Source organism: Gymnoscopelus microlampas (genome assembly GCF_963454915.1).
Source record: "Gymnoscopelus microlampas genome assembly, chromosome: 14".
Classification (NCBI taxonomy): domain Eukaryota; kingdom Metazoa; phylum Chordata; class Actinopteri; order Myctophiformes; family Myctophidae; genus Gymnoscopelus; species Gymnoscopelus microlampas.
The window spans coordinates 17,633,364-17,653,427 of record NC_139951.1 but is presented as its reverse complement, the minus strand read 5'-3'; the positions used below and the strand labels follow the sequence as shown (position 1 = coordinate 17,653,427).

The window sequence follows — 20,064 nt, the reverse complement described above, 5'->3', positions numbered from 1 at the left end:
TTTAACATTGATCCTGTGGTTTGGAAATCCCTGAGTTCACCTGGTGATGGATTTGGATACAAGGTGGTTCAAAGACACTCAAGGTAAATGAAGTGGATTTGTGTGATTGAACACAAGTCAACACTCACATGCTTGACATCTTTTTCCTTTTAGTCATCGCACTGTTTTCTCACCATGATACAAATTATAAGATCTAACATCCATTAATAGACAGTGCATAAGCATCAGAATATTACATTTACGGATGTTTTCAAAATTGTATATATTATATTTTTACACTTTTCAGGTCCCGGATTCCTCCCCTTAGCTTACTGGTCAGTGCACCCTTTTCACAAGACAGGAATGGACAGATATATCTATGTTCAACAGATTCATGCAGTTCCTTATCCATTGAAGGTAAGCAACAACATATTAACATTAAAATCAACATGAAGAGTTTTGGAAAGAAATCAGCTGTAATTATGATTTTAAGTCACTTTTAAACTAATTCAGTTTGCAGACAGTTTAAAAAAGTAACATGATTTGTTATGATGATTTTGAGTTATAGCGTTCACTCATAAGATACAGTAAATACTGAATGTAACTGATGTAACAGAGAATGAGTATTAATTGTGGCTTTCGTTTAAACCTGTTTATTTTTTCAGATATTATTATTTATTATTAACGTGGTTGTTTAAACCACTTGTGGAACGAATTTACGCAAGGACTAATAAAGAATATCCATCTATCCATCCATCTATCTAACACAATATAATTTCCATCGTCCTTGTGTTATGTTTAATACAGTGCCAGCTGTCAACATGTCCCTTGGCTTGACAATGACAAATGACCCTATGACCGGAAAGACAATGGTGAGTTAATTAACTGCAGTTATGTTATGCAGTATATGTAAATGTCTCCCCAACTACCCCCAAGAGACAGTGGGGGTAGTAGCATGCCACTTGGACACAGGCCGGGGTCTGATCAGCCTCGGTCGGGTCGCCCGGAGGAGGGAGTCTGTTGCAAGATCCGAAACACCCAGTGACTCCAGGAAACAACACTGATGATGTGTCCAAGTGTGTGCATCAGTTGATGTTTTATTAACTAAAAGACAGTTAGAGTCTTATTTGTGTTTCAAAACTGTAACATAAATTATTCATGAAAATTATATTTGATTATTTTTACAATATTTATTCACAATATATACTGTATTAGTTAACTTTTTAATTTGCAATTATTCCTAAGCATCGATGTTATGAAAATGTAATTTCTCCACAAAACACTTTGAGTTCATATATTATTTCTCCCATTTCAGGCATGTGGCCCAACCATTCCAAGAGAGTGCACAACTATCACCACATACAATGGTGCATGCTTAGAGATAACTGCAGATGACCAGTTGGGAATGTATGTCCCATTATCTCCTGAAGGTAAATATATTGTTTTTAATAGAGCATTGTCCTGACAACGCGCCGCCTCACAACAAGGTAATCAGCAGACAGCTTTCGATACCCAACATTGTCTGAGTTGTTTGAAATAGGCTCTCTCCCTCCCTCCCTGCCTTTAGCTGTTCAAATACCCTTTTCCAACAGCTATAAAACATCATTATTGTTTATTAGAATGCCAAATTATAACAAAGTTCAGTTTTATCCACATTATTTTAATATCCGACATTTAAAATGATCTGTTCACCTGCCTTTGTGAAAATTGTATCAAGATTGTGTAAAAGTTGCAGAGGAACGGTAGAATAAAACTAACAAAAGACTAGCATGCCCTTAATCTTTTCTTCTCACACATCTTTTAACAGAGTGTCCTGAGGCCTCAGATATTGCATTCTTACTGGATGGCTCAGGCAGTGTTTCCGATGACCAGTTCCACACAATGAAGACTTTTGTGAAAGGAATGATTCGCTCACTAGTGGGAAGATCTACAAAGGTGGGACTCGCATAATTGGCCAGGTATTGGTCAGCTTTGTTCTAAATTGGGCCATATTTTCAATGCATGCTGATTGGATAAAGATTTCCATCGCTTTCTTCCACTGTTGAGGGTAGCTTTACTCTACTTATTCTCTACCTCTCCATTCCAGTGCTATAACCAATTATATGATTTTGACTATGACCTCAATTGTGACCTACTGATCATTCCCTCCAAGTGTCATGACAACCCCTGTTCTCAATTTATTTTAGTAACAGACCGAAGGGTGATGATGTCACATACAGCAAAGGAATACATACATGAAACTAATTAACTTAATCACACTTCATCTTTCTACTTCTCTTCATTCCTGAAATACAGCATGACCGTAATTTTGATCTTGATTGCAACTTTCACCTTTTTTTTTTTTTTTTACCAGTTTATCATCTCGTCGGAGCAGATGTAACTGATATGATTAATGATTGGTGACATTCATAGAACTGAATATACATACAGACTTTTTTCCAGTTTGATTCTCTCAATCAATTCAACTGCTTGACTGTAATTGTAGCACACTGTATATGAGTTCAATGTGTTTCTGTGTTTGCAGTTCGCAGTTGCCCAGTACTCCGAAGACCCCACCATCCACTATCATTTTGATGATTTTGACACCTCAGGATCTTGGGAAACTCAAATTGATGATATTATACAACAAAGAGGACGGACGTATACAGCTACAGCAATTCGACATGTTGTGTAAGTGCCTTTCACAACATACCACAAATGTCAATGTCAAACATTTTATGAGTTTTTCATTTTAATTGTTTTCCAATAAATGTCTTCTTTTTTTTTTCTATTCTGACAGCCAACGTGTTTTTTCAAGAGATAGAGGATCCAGACCAAAAGTGAACAAGTTCCTGATAGTCATTACTGATGGAGTGTCTGATGACAAACAAGACTTATCTAATGCTGCTGCCCAAGCTGAAAGCAGAGGCATTGTTCGATTTGCCATTGGGGTAAGTTGTTAGATTAACTCATCATTTGAATTTTAAACCGTACATGAAATATACAGTAAAACAAACTATAGCTAATACCACAGAGAGTACTGGCCATTGATGCAGCTCTTAGCCAGGGGCGGACTGGCCATTTTCTTTTTTCTTTTAAATATATTAAATATTTTTGCTCCTGTTTTAGGATTATTACGGTCATTTCCGGGTCGTGCGGCCCAATTATTAGTTACGTTAATGTTTGGGCTGGGATGCTTTCCAGCATGGGCCTCAGTGCGGCTGCAGAGTTCTGTGCAGGGCTAGGCTGAAACAGTGAAACGCTCCCCCCCCTCAAACGGCCCGGGGGGTGGCGGGCCGGTTCGGACCAAAATGCCAGGGCTGAGTTTTGGTCCCAGTCCGGCCCTGCTCTTAGCAGAGACAGAGGGCCTTAACAAACTGTAGCAAAAGAAAATTGAGCTCGGATAGACATTAGTATCTACAAACACTTTTCCATTCAAGAGGTTTTATTTGTCACATGCTCAACAAGTATGTGCTGTAAGACATATATTAGTGTGGCAGACTCTACCAGAACATTTCCAATGTTATGCTAACAATGTCCAACTTAATTATATAACCAATACATTATATTTAAAACGAGGTATAATATAAGTACGCAGTAATGGTTATACAGTAGCACAATGGTACTAAGTAGTAATAACCAATAAAGTAGAGAGTAGAAAATGTAATGGGAGTGCAAAAAAACTCAACATGTACAGTACACAGACATTGGTGTAGAGAGAATGACCATAGCCTAGCATATGATAGCAATACTGTGCTTCCGTGTCAGAGGAAGAGGTAGTATTCAATCCACAAGGTGTAATGTGTTTGCTCAATACTAATGTGGCAATTTCGCTCAATACGAATATGATGCTTTTGCTTGATATTAATATGTGTTGGTTATGGTATCCATAGCAATTAATGTACATCATCACGTTCCACAGCAAAGTAGGTGGCTGTGAACATGGAAGTACTGTAGGACACTTACGACCTATCCATGATTTCTATACAGTATCTAGGGTCTGGACACACTCAATACAAATTGCTACCCATTATTTCTAAAAATACAAGTTGCTGAAAATGAGAGTAATGTCAGTGATCTTTGAGCCTAGTAGAGAGGTGGAGGAGAACAACATGTGGTGAAGAAGGCACAGCAACGGCTTCATTTTCTCAGGCAACTGAAGAAGTGTGGCAAATGGTTTCGTAGCCACAGAGCCACTAGCAGTAGATTGCAAAACAGCTACTTCCCTCAATCAGGTTTATCAATGATCAGGCCAAGAAAAAGAAAAATATTCACTATTTTTGAAAAAGGGTTTGCCTATGACATGCCCAAACTGGATGCCAGATTGAAAGTCGTTCATTTCATTGTAATTTGACCGGATAGAAGGTAGTCAAATTAGAAAAGGTATAAGAATGACTATTCAGAGCATTATGTTTTTCTCTCCCCACCTATAGTAAAGACAGTTGTAGAATTCTATACTAAAATACTAAATCTGATCTAACAACAAACCTTCTCTTGTGGCATCCTTGGCACAAAATGTTTTAAAGTTTGGGTCTGCAGCCTAATACGTATACATTTGGGGCTCCTGGACATGAACATGTTTGAGAAGCACTCTTATAGAGCTTTTACATATACATATAGAAAAATGATGTTCATATACTATGAGTAAGGACCTGCACACAGCCCCGTCAAGTACCTAGTCAAGTGCTAGGAACAAATTGTTACTTCTCATTTTCTTAATACTAGAATGCTAGAAGAAGTACTGTTAGTTAGGTCCAACAAACAAACAAAAAAAATGTTCTCTCTTTGCTATGAGGAGCCAGAACAAAACAATTACTCTCATGTACTTGTACACAAGATGTAACAATAAAGACACCTTGACCTTGAGGGTTAATTTCCGGGGGCGGCAGTGGCTCAAGGGGGCAGCAGTGGCTCAGGGGTAGAGTGGCCGGGTAGAGTGAACTGGAAACTGCAAGGTTCCCAGTTCGATCCCGGGCTGGGGGGCTCCCCCCAAGACGCTGAACCCCTAATTGCTCCAGATGAGCAGGTTGGTGCCTTGCATGGTTTCCTCTGCCATCGGTGTATGAATGTGTGTGTGAATGGGTTAATGTAATGCACAATTTATGTAAAGCGCTTTAGCGCTATATTACTACCATTTACTATTTCATTTCCATGACTATTTAGTTTCAAAATATTCTCAGTTTTAAATCTACAATAAGTATTGTCAATGTCGAGATGAGCCTAGGATTATAAACAAATAGATTATCATTTATAGACTAACAATGTCATTCCCAACATTGTAAACACAACTCTGTATCTTGATATCCTAAGGTTGGAAGTGCTTTTACTACAGCTTCAGCAATAGCAGAGTTGGACACCATTGCTACCGATCCATTGAAGCACAAGTTTCAAGTTTCCAACTTTCAAGCTCTTGATGGAATCAAGGTTGCTTTGAAGAACAGTATCTTTTCAATTGAAGGTATAGTTCCAAAGTCCACATAAAATCTATCTCAGCAGGACAATCATCACTTTTTAGATGACTAATTAAGTAGACTTGTTGATTTATTTTGTCTTTACAGGATCTCAGACAAGTGGTGGTTCACTGAAACTGGAAATGGCTCAAGAGGGATTCAGTGCTGCTTATGTACCTGAGGTAATCAAAAACACTGCAATATAGTCTCAGAAATATATGCAGTTAAATGGATTTAACATTCCTTGTGTTTTTGTTGTTGACAAAAACATCTTTAAGGTGTGTGTGTGAGAGAGAGAGAGAGAGAGAGAGAGAGAGAGAGAGAGAGAGAGAGAGAGAGAGAGAGAGAGAGAGAGAGAGAGAGACAGACAAAGCTGTTACTGCGTGTGACAGTGGGAAGCACAGTACAGTATATACTACAAAATATGGTCAAACATTATCCATAAAAACGTCAGTTTACTGTATCTATACTAGGGAGATGGCAGATTCCAGATGGCAGCTGTTGGTGCCTTCCTGTGGAGGGGTAGCTACCAGGAAATATCAACAGGAGGCCAGAGGGGAAACTTCAAGGAGCTTACAGATATGGATCCTGACAGTTATCTTGGTGAGAAAATACAAAATTAGCTTCATATTATATTACTGTACTGTATGCAGCGACCACCAAGTATCAAAATGTCTGTATATTATAAGTACCGTAATTAAAGACTTTTCAGTTAGACACTTTTGTCAGGAATAATAATTTATTGCAATGCTATTTCATTCAGTTTGGCGGTGTGACTCTACTCCTGTGATACTACAGATTATCTGTGCAAGCATGACACAGAATATCTGAGATCACAAACCCCCCAAAGCAGAGCCTAAAATACAGTCATTACATGAACATAACATTGAACTTTCAATTGCATAAGCTAAGATACCACATATCGCAATACAATCCACAGAATCATCCATTAACATATGAAAACTAAATGCCACGCAGGGAGGAGGCCGGGGAGTTTGAACGCTGACACAACGAGCTGCGACAAGCTGAGCATGTAGAATGAACAGTGAATAGTGGACTGCTTAAAAAGACCGCCTAACTGAACTGTGGGAATGAGGGCGTGTGTGTGTTGTTGGCGAATGGGAATGAAGGGTGATGAGTGAGGTTGAACGTGGAGAGACCATCTGACTTATGTGGGTGTGTGTGTATGTATGCATTTTGTTAGAGAATGGGGACCGGGGAGAGTGAGTCGAGTGTGTAGCAGCTACACTGTAATATTTCATAACATAAGTTAATGTTTACTCCTAGGTTACTCCATGGCAATTGCCATACGAAAAAGTGGCATTTTCACCATTATAGGTGCTCCAAGATATAAACACATGGGGATGGTAATGGTGTTCTCCTCCAGCAAAACCCCCCAAAAGATTGACCCCTCGACAAATCCACAGGTTTGTGTTCAAATATTATTCACAGAACATGAAGGAAAATAGAGATTATCATCATTATTCCTGCTTTGAATGATGATTTCTGGCTTGCTCAGTTTCAGATTGGGGCATATTTTGGGGCAGAGGTTTGTACCATGGATGTGGATCGTGATCGAATGGGATACACTGACATAATCCTCATATCTGCTCCTTCATTCACGGAGAAAGATCGAGAGGGCAGAGTTTACGTCTGTAGCCTTACTCGCGGGGTAAAGAATGTTTAGCTTTCTGTCATCAAATGCATACATTTTACCTCAGGTATTCAAATTCTCATTCCTGTTTTTTGTATTCCCACCAGAGAGCTGATTGTCTATTCGATAGTCCAACAGTGTTGAAAGGTGTTGCAGGACAAAGAGGAAGGTTTGGTTCCTCTCTTGCTCCACTGCCTGATCTCAACAGTGATGGCTTCAATGATTTGGCTGTGGGAGCACCACTAGAGAATGATGGTCAAGGAAGCATCTATATTTTCCATGGTGATGGAAGAAAAACAATCAATCCCATGCACTCACAGGTGCGTGTGTGAGTCAGAGGTTAATCCAGTTTCCATGGATTCATGCAACGTTCGTTTGCTGGACAGGTATGACCCAGGTATTATAACTGTATCTCTTAAAATATTGTCTTTCCTTTTTTCCTCATCTAGAGAATTCCTGGCTCCGATGTCCAGCCTGAACTGCGGTTCTTTGGTCTGTCTATTAGCCAGTCTTCTTTTGACCTCAGTGGAGACAGCCTGCCTGACTTGGCAGTGGGTTCAAAGGGTGTTGTCCTCCTACTCAGGTAATTATAAAGAATGGTGTAATTCTATCCCTGGTGTTATTCTGTTATTTTGTAAGACATCAAACATGATACATGATCCAATTAAAAAAAATCTCCCATTTCCAAAAATGTTGACATACTAGGCACTAAAAAAGGCCTTTCAACCAACTTCGTTGTTTGCTGTAATTGTAGCCTGACCTAAAAGGAAAACATCAATCAAGTGCCATCAGAACATGCTATACCAGACTCTAACTATAATTAGAAAAGGGTGCTCCGCAGAGCACATATCCGCTAGGCTGGGTTGCATGTCAGCATTTCTATGCATACGGTACAATGTTTTGCATTTGTAGCACTGTATGCTTTATTGCTGCGTTTGCTTTTGGAGGTGCACTCTATAGAGGACCCTCAACATGCGACTCCTATTAGGGGTTGATTGGATGCAGCATTCCTGATACAATTTTTAAAGCCGATTATACAGGCAAACAGTATGGAATATCAAAACCCTGTTTGATGATATTATGTACCTATTTAGTGGTGGGGGGCCGGGCACCACATGGGGCCCCCACCACGTCTCGAAGCCAGTCTCGTATTTTGTTTGTAATGCAATTAAAAAGGGTTTTTCAGACCGGGAGTGATTGATGAGCCTAGTAATTCATCTTCAATGGGAGGCGAGCGACTAGTTAGGAGGAGCCCGCCCGCAACAAGAGCTGGATTGTGTCCAGCTTTCTGCAGGTGTTGTGTCGCGTCGTTCCCCATCAAGAAATAAAAGTTTAAGAAATGTTTTTGTCATACTGTATTCCTGTTGGATGACGTGAATGCTGTAGTATTTCCCTTTCCCTTTTTAAGAAAATTAGAGCGGAAGTTTTTTTTCCTTCAACTCTATGTATATACTGTAGATACATCTTACTCTAACTGTATTGCTCTCTCATTTCCAGATCTAAGCCAATAGTAATGGTGGAAGCACAGGTGACATTCAGCCCAGACCAGATCCCCACCAACACCTCGTGCAACTCTCCCTTGAACAACACAGCTAAAGTCTGCTTCACTATGACTAACCACTCTACTGTGGAGACAGGTTCGATGCAGTCTAAATACACAGTATACACACCATAGAGCCATTTTAAACTTTACAATACATTTACAGTATGTAAAGAGTAACTTTTTAATGGAAGTCTAAACTGTTCCAGCTCAAGCGCAGATAAATTATACGTTGACGTTGGATTCAACCCGCAAGATCCCAAAGAACCGTGCTTACATCGAGACACCAAAACAACGAGAGCTGTTCAACTCTTTTACCCTTGACATGGCAAAGACACACTGCTTTTCACATGAATTCAACATAAAGGTAGGTTGGTAAACTAAATATGATCATATATTAGATTTAGAGAAATCACATTTATGAATATTTTGACTGTGAATCTTTTCATGATTTGATATGATATAATGTCATTGCAGGCTTGTCCAGAGGATGCTCTGAATGAACTGTCTAATGAACTTAGATTCACCTTTGAAGGCGTTCCATCTAGCACCAACCTCAGTCCCAGCCTTAAACAGCAAGCTCAGACAACCACCAATCATCATGTAAGTTACCTTTAAATGATTCCTAAGTCTGTCTGTCTGTCAGTCATTTCATGGGTAAAATATTTCTGTAAATTAATTCTATTTAGAGATTATAGACAGACTACCATTGCCTTGAGAGCTTGATATTTTGCCTTTATTTGGTATAGGACAGTAGTAGAGAGACAGGAAATGGGGAGAGAGTTGGGGAGTGACATGCAGCAAATCTGCTGCCGGGCTCAGGAATCGAACCACATCTTAACCAAACTGGTTCACACAGCTTGTAAGACCATCATCTCATTGTTACTACATGTGATTAACACGGTGGACCGCCTGCCTTGTACCACAGTTAGGGTTTGAAATCAACTGTGGCACTGATGACAGCTGTACTGACAACCTCAAAGTTGATTTCAACTTTACCAGGTGAGATATAATGTACACATGTCCTATACTGTAAGTGTGTGGTTACATTGTTGATGAACCAGTTGCGGTTCCCATCATACAAAACGTTAGACTACATATGGAATGATACCTGCTTGAGTGCCAGTTTATGAGCACAGGAATACTATGCAATTGATTTCTTTATTGCTACAGTAATTTCCTTTGTACATTTACAGGCACTTCAGTAGCATAGATGACTGACTTAAATGTACAACACACAGATACATAGTAATTATTTTGAACAGGTTACTATTGCTGCCTGGTTGCAATTAATTCAGTGTTTGCGAATTGCGAATGCAACTGATATTTCAGTTGATCTCAGAATCTAGAAATCACAACCAAAAGTCAAACAAGGTCATTTATAGACGGGTTTCCTGTTAGTAAACATGAGAGGATATGACCGCGCAGAGGAGGGGTAAGCCTATAGAGGGCGCCATTACCCGCAGCAGCTCTGGTCAAATGTCCATTCATAAAAGAAATGATCTTCACCGGGTTTAATGAAAGTAGATTAAATTATGCAGTTTGTAATACCTTGTTTACTCAATAAAGATGATTTGTCGGAAGTTGGATCTGTTTGTATATAATAGCAGCATTATGCCTATTATGCCTATAATAGCAGAATTATGGCTATCTAACTCCCGAACACAACAACAGAGTGAACGGCGCTTCCGGTTCGTTTCCCCCGAGCATGCGCAGATTGCGCATTCTGCTCTGTGATGACGTCGCGCGGAAATCCGTCAATATCTACTGCCTGGAGTTGTGGCCATTAATCTTGAATGCAAAACAAATTGTGGGCTTGCTTGTTTGTCAAATCAAGTTAACTGCATTTAAAGCACTTTTTAAAAACAACTCTCCTTGGCCAAAGTGCTCTACAGATCGGGAGGTAGCTAAAATACTGTACAAGAACCACAGACATAAACAACAAGACACAGCTCAAAGGCACAAATACACAATCAACAATAAAACATAATATATAGCTGTCGGGGGACAGCTACTACCACCAAGTCAGCCAAACTGATGTATTTGGAGGTAGAAGGAGGGGTTTCGTAAGATCTTTTAGATTGAAATGTGATTTATTCTATAGAATATGTGTAAGATTTTCATTTTATACATTGAAATAACAACCAGACACCCTGATTAGATGCAGTTTGTTAAGCAATGTATTAGTAAAATGTAGTTCTTGGGTTGACCAGCAGAGGGTGTTACGAACCCTATTTTGAGTTTCATGACACCAATGTGAATGGCAAACAGGATCTTTTCCTTTCCCCTAATGATTCAACATACTCTCAAGAAGAAACTTAAACTTTTTTCCTTTTCTGTTTTTGCATAATCATAATCAGCTCTGCAGAAGTTAAAGTGGGCATAGATGAACTGTTAAACGTAATGGTGTCAGTTGAGAACAGAGAGGAGGACTCGTACAACAGTCGTGTCACCCTCACATACCCTCCTGGGCTCTCATACAGGAAACCCACCATACAGCAGGTAAGGCAGTATGGCAAAGGTAACGTCAATTCAACGTAACAAACCCCAAGTTCAACCTTAATAAGTTCTTCTCATACGTCAAAGAAGATGTGTGGTTAACATGCTTTGTGGTTTTCTGTCTTTACCAAGGGAAGAGTGGAATGTAACTCTTCAGACGCTGAGAATGGTTTATCACGGGGGAAGAGTGACTGCACCATTGACAAGCCTATTTTCAAAAGCAATGCCAAGGTTCAACTTTTAGATTTCTAACCTATCTTATGTTCACACACCCCTGCAAGGATAATCAGATAAAAATAACTTTCAAAATATATGGTCTACTCTTTTGGTAGATGCAATACGTTAAAAGCACTCTCTCTGATTTCTCTCATTCCGTTCTAGGCTGTTTTCACTGTCTCCTATGGGATTGATACCAACAGTAAACTTGACAGAAAGATGCTGATCACTGCAAATGCCACAAGGTACTGTTGTCTGGTGGAAAACCTTGCACTGATTGTGTGTGTTTTATATTATTACATAACTAGCAATAATTTTCCTTCTGTTTCAGTGGTAATGCTGAGCATTCCCAAGAAAGTGAACTTTATCAACAGAAGGAGATTGACGTGAAGTACAGCATTTTTCTTTTCATTTCCAATCCCAGGTTTGCATTGTCATTGTTATTCACCCTGTCACTATATGTATGTTAAACTTTTTTTTTTTTTTTGACTGGTTATCAGATTAAACCTTGTTAAGGTTTTATATTGAAAAAAACTATTCTATTATTTCCATTCAGTTCACTCTACACCAATGTAACATTTGGAAGAAATGATCTACAAACACCATTTCTGCAATCAATTACGGTAAAACATGTTATGCAAATCTTATATGTTTATCAATTCAATTCAGCTTTTAGGTTTACTGCTGTGACATCAAATGACATCAAATAATACCGCATCCTTCTTTCTTTCATGTTCTATATTCTCCCAGGTTGAAAATACCGTGAGAGCCTTTAATGTTACTGTGGTCATCAAGGTGCCCGTGAGGCTTGGTGATAAAGACATCTGGGTGAATCCTGGCAGCATAAAGGTAACTCACATGCATATATACTTCAATGTATGTTGGAAATCAAGCACACAAACTGCTGTGTATTTCTCATGACAGATTCATTTCAATGAGTGCCTATAAGGATGTGACTCTAATTATATATTTTCCAACGTTCAGATTCTAGGCTGCGACAGACACAATGATGAGGAACCTAGTCTCTCAGATTTTGTAGATAACATCAAGCAAGATCTTACAGTGGTAAATGTATTGCCATCAATAAATTGCACAAAATTATTTTGTCAAACATTAATGACTTTGGTTTAATCTATCTTTTAATTGCCCATAGGACTGCTCTGTTGCCAGGTGTGCAGTGTTCAGATGCAACGTGTTCATGGCAAGAAATCAGCGGGACATTTACCACATCTCTGCTAACCTGAGCTCAGGATGGATCGAGCAGGTAAATACCAATGTCTAAGATTCAATACGTAACAATGATCTCAATACACTGTAGAGGTAAAGTAAACGATCAGTAGTGTTAAAACTACCTCAATAATTAATGTTACACTATCAGTCAACTGACATTCATCAACTATATGTTGCCTGATGAAGTTAAAACCTGCTTTAATGAAGTGATACAGAATGTATTCTGTAAGGGAAGACAATGTGCAGGACTACGCACTAATGTGCAGGAGAGAGAGATGGGTAGTGACACGCAGCAAAGGCCGTCGGGATCGGGACCCGAACCCGTGACACGCTGTCAGGCTACATTGAGCCTAGGTGCCCAGACCTCTACGCCAGCCGTTCGGGCCGTACTCCTTTCTTTTTAACGTTCATCATTAAAATGACTAGGCCGATGCCAGTTGGGAACGCATTCCCCTCCGGTAATGCAACACCCATTGTACCCATTATCAGGCCAGTACATATTGATGACATGAGGGTACTCCACATACTGTATGGAGACTTTTTGGACAAGTGCCGATCAAAATGACTTCCCACTTGGCACATCACTCCGTCAGACGGTTCTTGAGATATGCGGGGACACACATGCAGACACTTTGTGCATAGAAAGTATTTCATATCCTTGACCTTATCATAAATAATATATGTTCCTCAGATTACAATTTGGGTCCTTGTGGAAGTGGGTTTAATAATACAAATTTTAATAATTTACCCTATGTTGGAAAAATTCACCCACCCACAACCGTGTGGGTGAATTTTTGAATTGGGTGATGTCACAGACAGTTTGTGCATCACTAATCAATACATTTTAGGGATTTATCTCTCCGTAGTGACACTTGTTAAAAGGCATACATGCATAAATGCAACCAAGAATTCCTTTGTCACCATCAGTATTACAAGCAACCAATCAATAAAGGACTGCGAGGATCAAAGTCTTTGTCATAAGAATATTTTTGCAATTCTATTATGTCTGTAGATACAGTAAAGATGTATAGAATTTTATATTTATTGACTGTCTCTAACAAAGACTCCCTTCCCTCTTTGTTTCTGACCCACAGATTGGTCTCCAGTCAGCCAAATTTAGTTTGATCAGCACAGCCACTTTGGACTATGACAGAAACCAATACATCTTCTTTTCAGCAGAGTCTAAAAACAATCCCCCAGTTCGAAAGGTAAGCTATATGTTAATTTCGCTCTTTGTCATTTAGAAGACTTTGAATGTGAATTAAATGTAATTGTTCTTGTGACCACTCCTCAGATTGTGGCCACGGTAGAGGTGTACACTGAGACAGACCTCACCAATGCGATCATTGGTGGAACCGTGGGAGGACTTGTTCTTTTGGCTTTGATCACTGCTGGCTTATATAAGGTAATAGGTAGTATACTGTGTATACTGCACATTCACTTCAAGTTATTGTGACTGTCCTACTATCCTACTATTACTACAACTATTCTACTATTAAGCCTGTCCACAACAAAGCAACTCCTTGCAACTACTTCCAAATGGCACCGGTCCGCAGCTGGTCAGTCCAGACCACTGCAACGGTCTCTAAAACTGTTTTGTTGCCAGGAGTTGCATTGGTGTGGACTGGCCTTTAGCCACGGGTAATGGCGGCTGAGCTCCCCGCATGCTATGGCATCCGTAGTCGTGGTCATGGTCCAATAGCCCAGACGGACTAATTGTGTTATGAATGTTCAAAACGTAGCCTCTCACGTGTATTTTATATTGTACAGTAGTTGTTTTTTGCCACTATATTATTATAGAGCGTTAGAGCTGCATGGCTGTATTTATACTAGTTTTTCTCCTCATGAATATGTTGGTGTATCTGTATCCTCTCAGGCTGGGTTTTTCAAGAGTCAGTACAAGCAGATGATTGATGATCAGGGTGGAGAAGGACAAGGTCCAGTAGACGGTGGAGCTCAACCACCAGCGAAACAACAGTGATCGGGGACTCATCAATGTACAGAATAGACTGTACTTTATATTGTAATACATTGGATCATTACATTCTGTTTATTGGTTTGTTTTACCATTGCTCATCATTACATTGCAGAGAAGTTGTATATTAATATTGTATGACATTTCCACTTTAGTACACCAGACAATTAGCCTGGCTCCAGACCCTGAATCGCTAGCCTCGCATTCAGGGTGCATGCATCTGGTGACGCTGTAGAAAGACGGGGTTTTCTCGGTTGAAAATCTAACCGGCGGCCCGGCCCAATTGGGATAATCCAGTATGAACCAATCGCCAAAGAGAGCCACTTTGGCCACGCCCCCATCTCAGAAAACAGCTGTACTGAGAGGGCTTTTAGACTGAATAATGGAGTGAAGGCTACCAGAAAACACTTTTGACCAGTGCATACTGTTATAAAACAATGTGTCATCTGTACATTTCTTAATACTCTGTTGGCTTGGGCATTTTTCTGCACTGTGGATCTGGTGTTATTATATTTTAATGAATGATGTGTAGCCTGCAAGCTAGTTCATGCAGATACACTTGAGAGATTTATACGCATGTACAGCACTGTGTGGGCGATGTACAGTACTGTATGTGACGTGTCAAGCAGTCTACTCAAGCTTCATTGTACTTCCTCTCGCTGTCAGTGCTGCCACTGATGTTGTATATGCTTTGTTTGGTCCCACCACCACTCCAGTACCACCAGTAGGATCTGCTAATGTGCTGAGCAAATGTAGTAATGTATTAGCATAGTCTGAACGCCAAGATCAAATATAATATTCACACTTGTATACATTTTATAAATAAAATGTTCTCAAGCTATTATTGGTCTCAATCTATTTGTGAGTTATCTGACTGAATTGTGGGCAAGTTTTGTTTTAGATTAATGTTTTTGAATTAATCAATATGCCTCAAACTTATTAGAATGCTCCTACTGTATAGTCATTATTTTTTATGTTTAAAGAAAAACAAATGTAAGGAACAGTGAAACATGAACACGTTCATTTTCTTTTCAATTGTGTTAATGTTATAACCTGGTGTAAGTATTTTGGCAAGTCATTATAGGCGAAAATCACGGTGTGACGCGCAGTGAGCTTAGATCGGCTATTTTCGCTATAATTGAAATAGGGCTTAAGTGGTTAACTTCAATCAAAGTAGAGTCCAAAGAGGTCAGCCAACTAGACCACTGGCCTCCCACCAAACCTATATCATATTGTTTGACAACCAACATCACATCAGGCATGGGACTGAGGGATTTGGAATATCCACCAAACTGCCAGCAGTCTGGGGTTCGAGAAGAAAGAAAGAAAGAAACTACAGTATGTACAAAACTCTGCCACGCCCCCTCCGTCAGGTCTGGTGATGCCAACCTCCAGGACAGGACAAAGAAACAAACCTGGGGTGACAGGGCCTTCTCGGTGGCCGCCCCCTCCCTATGGAACTCATGCACTCCCAGCTCACATAATAATAATAATAATAATAACACATTTCATTTATATTGCACTTTACATTTGAAACGAACCTCAAAGTGCTACTGTACAGAATAAAAAACATTTGCATAAAACAAGGGGGGACAAAGAAAACCTAAGGGGGCTAACTGAATGCTAGATTGAATAGGAAAGTCTTTAGTCCTCTCTTGAAAGCATCGACAGACTGTGGAGCTCTTAGCTGGTTCCACAGTAAAGGGGCAGCTGAGCAGTAGGGCATTAACAGAATAATCGAATATTCGAATATTCGACTATCAAACCGACTATTCGACTATCAAACCACTATTCGATTATTCGATAAGAAAAAAAAAAAAAAATGTTTTTTTTTTTTTTTGGCTTTTCTGCAGCAGACACGCAGCTGTGAGCTCTGGTGTGACGTCAACTCGCATTCCTTGAGTCCAGTCATCAATGTCATTGAAAAAAAAAAAAAAAAAAAACGTTTTATTTTTTTTATTTTTTATTTTTTTATTATTTTATTTTTTATAATCAAATCGATTAATCGAATATTCGAATACTTATAGGTCGAATAATTCGAATACTAAAAATCACTATTCGTGAATGCCCTACTGAGCAGAAGGCTTTTTTCTAATATTTTTTTATTTTGTTTCTGTTTTGTAAAGCGACTTTGAGTATTCAGAAAAGCGCCATATAAATGGTATGTATTATTATTATTACAACCTTCAACAACTCCCACAATCCCAACAGACACACAGTAGATCCACATCAGTCCAAAACCTCTAGCTTGATTGTAAAAGGAAATATCAAACTCACATATTGGATAATTTAAGTGTCAAGAGACACCCACACACACACACACACACACACACACCCCCACACACACACAGAACATGTTTATTGGCACCCAGTCATGGGGCCTCAAAATGACAGTAATTGTTCAACAGCTTGAATCACATCAGTACACACAGCATACAACACAAGCAGCAGCAAAAACAAACAAACAAAAAACGTTCCTACCTTGAGCCGTCTTCTACTTGACTTCATCAGTTGTGTACTGTAAGTGATGGCCAGGGTCAAACTTTGGAACCAATGGATAGAGAGATAGAACCCCCCTCTCACTAATCATCTTCGGATAAGCACTAGCAGCATCTCCAGTCATCTTGAGCCTATACATCTGGCTAGTCCGCCAATACTTTCCTCCACTGCTGAGAGCTCCCAGTGTCAATGGCAGTGACTGACCAGCCTCATTCTCCTAGCTGTGATCCTCTCAGTCATCCTTGGTAGCCCATACAGATGCTTGTTGATATCATGTTCATCCTGGCTGATGTTTAGTACTGCACATAGCATTCTGGTGTAGCACAGTGAGCAGGGACTTCTGTAGAGCAGGCTTCAGGGTCCAGCATCCACAACTGTATAGGAGAACAGACTCTACAGGACTGAGAAGAAGCGTAGCTTGACCTCTACAGGACTGAGAAGAAGCTTAGCTTGATATGGTGAGGGGGTTCCACATTCATAAGTTGCAGATGAGGTTGTCCATCTGTAACACCCATGCCAGGATGTCAAACTCCTCACTAGGCTCACTGTCTCCGTCTGGGGTCATCACCTGGGCGCTCCTATGATCCAGAATAAGTTGAGAGGGACACCATAGTGTGAAAGAAAGAAAGAAAGAAAGAAAAGTGACCAAGAGTATGTAATGTACCATTTCATCATTTCATCAAACAAATGGTATTATAATAAACATGTTTATCTGCACATATTGATTATTTTGTACTCTCTATGCGGTGTCATTTTTAAACATGCACACATTATTTAAAAAAAGCTACACCTAGAAAACTACTCACAACTGAAACGTTTTGACAGGCCAAGTCCCAATCTGTGATTTGTGAAATAGCGTGAAAAGATGCCAGCTCTGTTTACTAAACAATTAACACATATGTAAAATGATGATGTTTAGGAATTGTCTAAATGGATGTTCCCGCTGTTCTACATTCTACATAGCCAACCAGTTAAAGAAATTGCAGATTGGGACTTTAACTTTTGATTTTATGAAATATCTGATAGCTTTACAGTTTATTTATTGTTAAGTTTCACCAAATAAAATACTCTTTAATCTTACAATACCTATAATATCTATGACTGTAGGGCTTGACTTTACCAGCCACATGCTTTACTGAAAATATCCAATCTAAGCTCGACATGGGTCGCATATCTCCATCCCTGTGAGCTTGTAGATCGGCTATTGTGCGACAACGGCACACAACCGGTGTTACGGATTGACTGCCTCCGGTTTGACTGGACTCCTGCGCGTCCCCGACGGCAGATGTTGTTTGAGGAAGTGGGTGGAGCTCACTTCGTCAAAGCTTAAAGGGTAAGACCACTTTGGTAGAGGTTTGGGTTGTGTAGTTACCTTGCCATGATGTAACTCCAAAGGTGGGCAAGAAATAAAAAATAATTGCTCCATTGATTAGAAATTGATAATTCAAAATATGCTCCTCATTGACTTACATTGTACGGTAAAACAGCTCTCAAGTCACTCTTTTAGCACGTAAAAAAACGCAAACAAAGTTGATTCAGACAATATAGAACATCACCAAACCCAGTACTGTTTTTTTTTTAAATAAAAATGTCAACTTCCTGTTGATTTTGCCATTTTTAATAAGTAGAAAACCTGGACTGGATCCGCGGATCCGGATCCAGATCTTCAAATAGTAAAATCAACAGGAAGTTGACATTTTTATAAAAAAAAAACAGTACTGGGTTTGGTGATGTTCTATATTGTCTGAATCAGCTATGTTTGCGTTTGTTTACGTGCTAAAAGAATGACTTTGAGAGTTGTTTTACCGTACACTTTTACTAAGTCAATGAGGAGCATATTTTGAATTATCAATTTCTAATCAATGGATCAATTATTTTTTATTTCTTGTCCACCTTTGGAGTTACATCATGGCAAGGTAACTACACAACCCAAACCTCTACCAAAGTGGTCTTACCCTTTAACGTTGTTTATATCAATGAATAAAGCATTACATCCATCCCATTGTTTGTGGAATCTTACTTGTATGAAACAGTAAAGACATGCAGCCATAAAAAACAGTGAGAATAATGAAGAAAAAGAAAATCTACAAAAACATCTAAAAGTGTCGAGTGGGATTCGATCCCACCTCCACAGTTGACAAAAATCCATAATCTTGCGCCTAACCTGTCACGCTATGGAACACTAGAAAGTACCATAGGAAAAGGTGTATAATATACACCTGTATATACTCTATATATATACTATATATACTCTAGTGTGTGTCCAGATGTGAACTGACGCAACATGAACTAGAATGGTTCAACTGAATCAACTGACTGATATAAGCGCTCCGTTCACATGATAGTTTAATAGCTGTAGAAACAAGTCAATGATGTTGGTAGTCACACCATGAATCACAAACTCTTGTGTAAAGTCTGACAAGTGCATAATAGCCTATCATCTTAATAATCTTAGTTATGTTTTCATTACAAACGCTGTTAAACTAGGCTGTGCACTGCAGAGCGTAGAACAGCACCATCTGCTGTAGGTCCTATGTTAAGACAGCAGCACCACCAGTTCAAATGGTAGCCTATTATTATAGTGATATTATTAGTGATATATATTATATCACAATGCATGTATCAAATCAATATCAAGCCCATTAATCTGGACTCTACACACCTCTACAGCGATTTATGGACCTATTTGACATAGACATAGATAATAGCATAATCGCTGTTGTCTCATTTGCACACATCAATTGCTGATGTTCCAAACAAAAGAGCAAGTGATGATCAGATTGTGATTGTGGCCATGTAATAGAGTGGTTAGAAAATAGCATCATGCGCAACTGTAGAGGTGTGTAGAGTCCAGATTAATGGGCTTGATATTGATTTGATACATGCATTGTGATATAATATATATCACTAATAATTGCGACCGTAGGTCGCACTTACTACAGAAAGCTGCTCCAGGTGTCCGTCCGTCACTCCGTCACACACGTCACACTTTTGCCCTGCTCATATCTCCGCACCCATTGCCCCGATCCATGCCACATTTTGC

The 20,064-nt window shown here is 39.4% G+C and overlaps 1 protein-coding gene across 1 annotated transcript; it reads left to right on the top strand.

The window, feature by feature from the left end:
• Positions 1 to 800: 800 nt before the first annotated feature.
• Positions 801 to 14,528, top strand: LOC311060085 (integrin alpha-M-like; the record flags this gene model as incomplete). Its single annotated transcript, XM_084078209.1, has 27 exons — positions 801 to 851; positions 1,295 to 1,409; positions 1,787 to 1,914; positions 2,504 to 2,649; positions 2,759 to 2,909; positions 5,269 to 5,416; positions 5,517 to 5,590; positions 5,882 to 6,011; positions 6,696 to 6,835; positions 6,928 to 7,080; positions 7,170 to 7,382; positions 7,512 to 7,645; positions 8,560 to 8,699; positions 8,812 to 8,969; positions 9,080 to 9,205; positions 9,531 to 9,604; positions 10,963 to 11,104; positions 11,234 to 11,332; positions 11,483 to 11,562; positions 11,649 to 11,741; positions 11,874 to 11,940; positions 12,068 to 12,166; positions 12,302 to 12,382; positions 12,471 to 12,581; positions 13,642 to 13,755; positions 13,842 to 13,952; positions 14,424 to 14,528. 27 exons carry the CDS (start codon positions 801 to 803, stop codon positions 14,526 to 14,528), a joined length of 3,183 nt encoding a protein of 1,060 aa, XP_083934335.1.
• Positions 14,529 to 20,064: the final 5,536 nt, after the last annotated feature.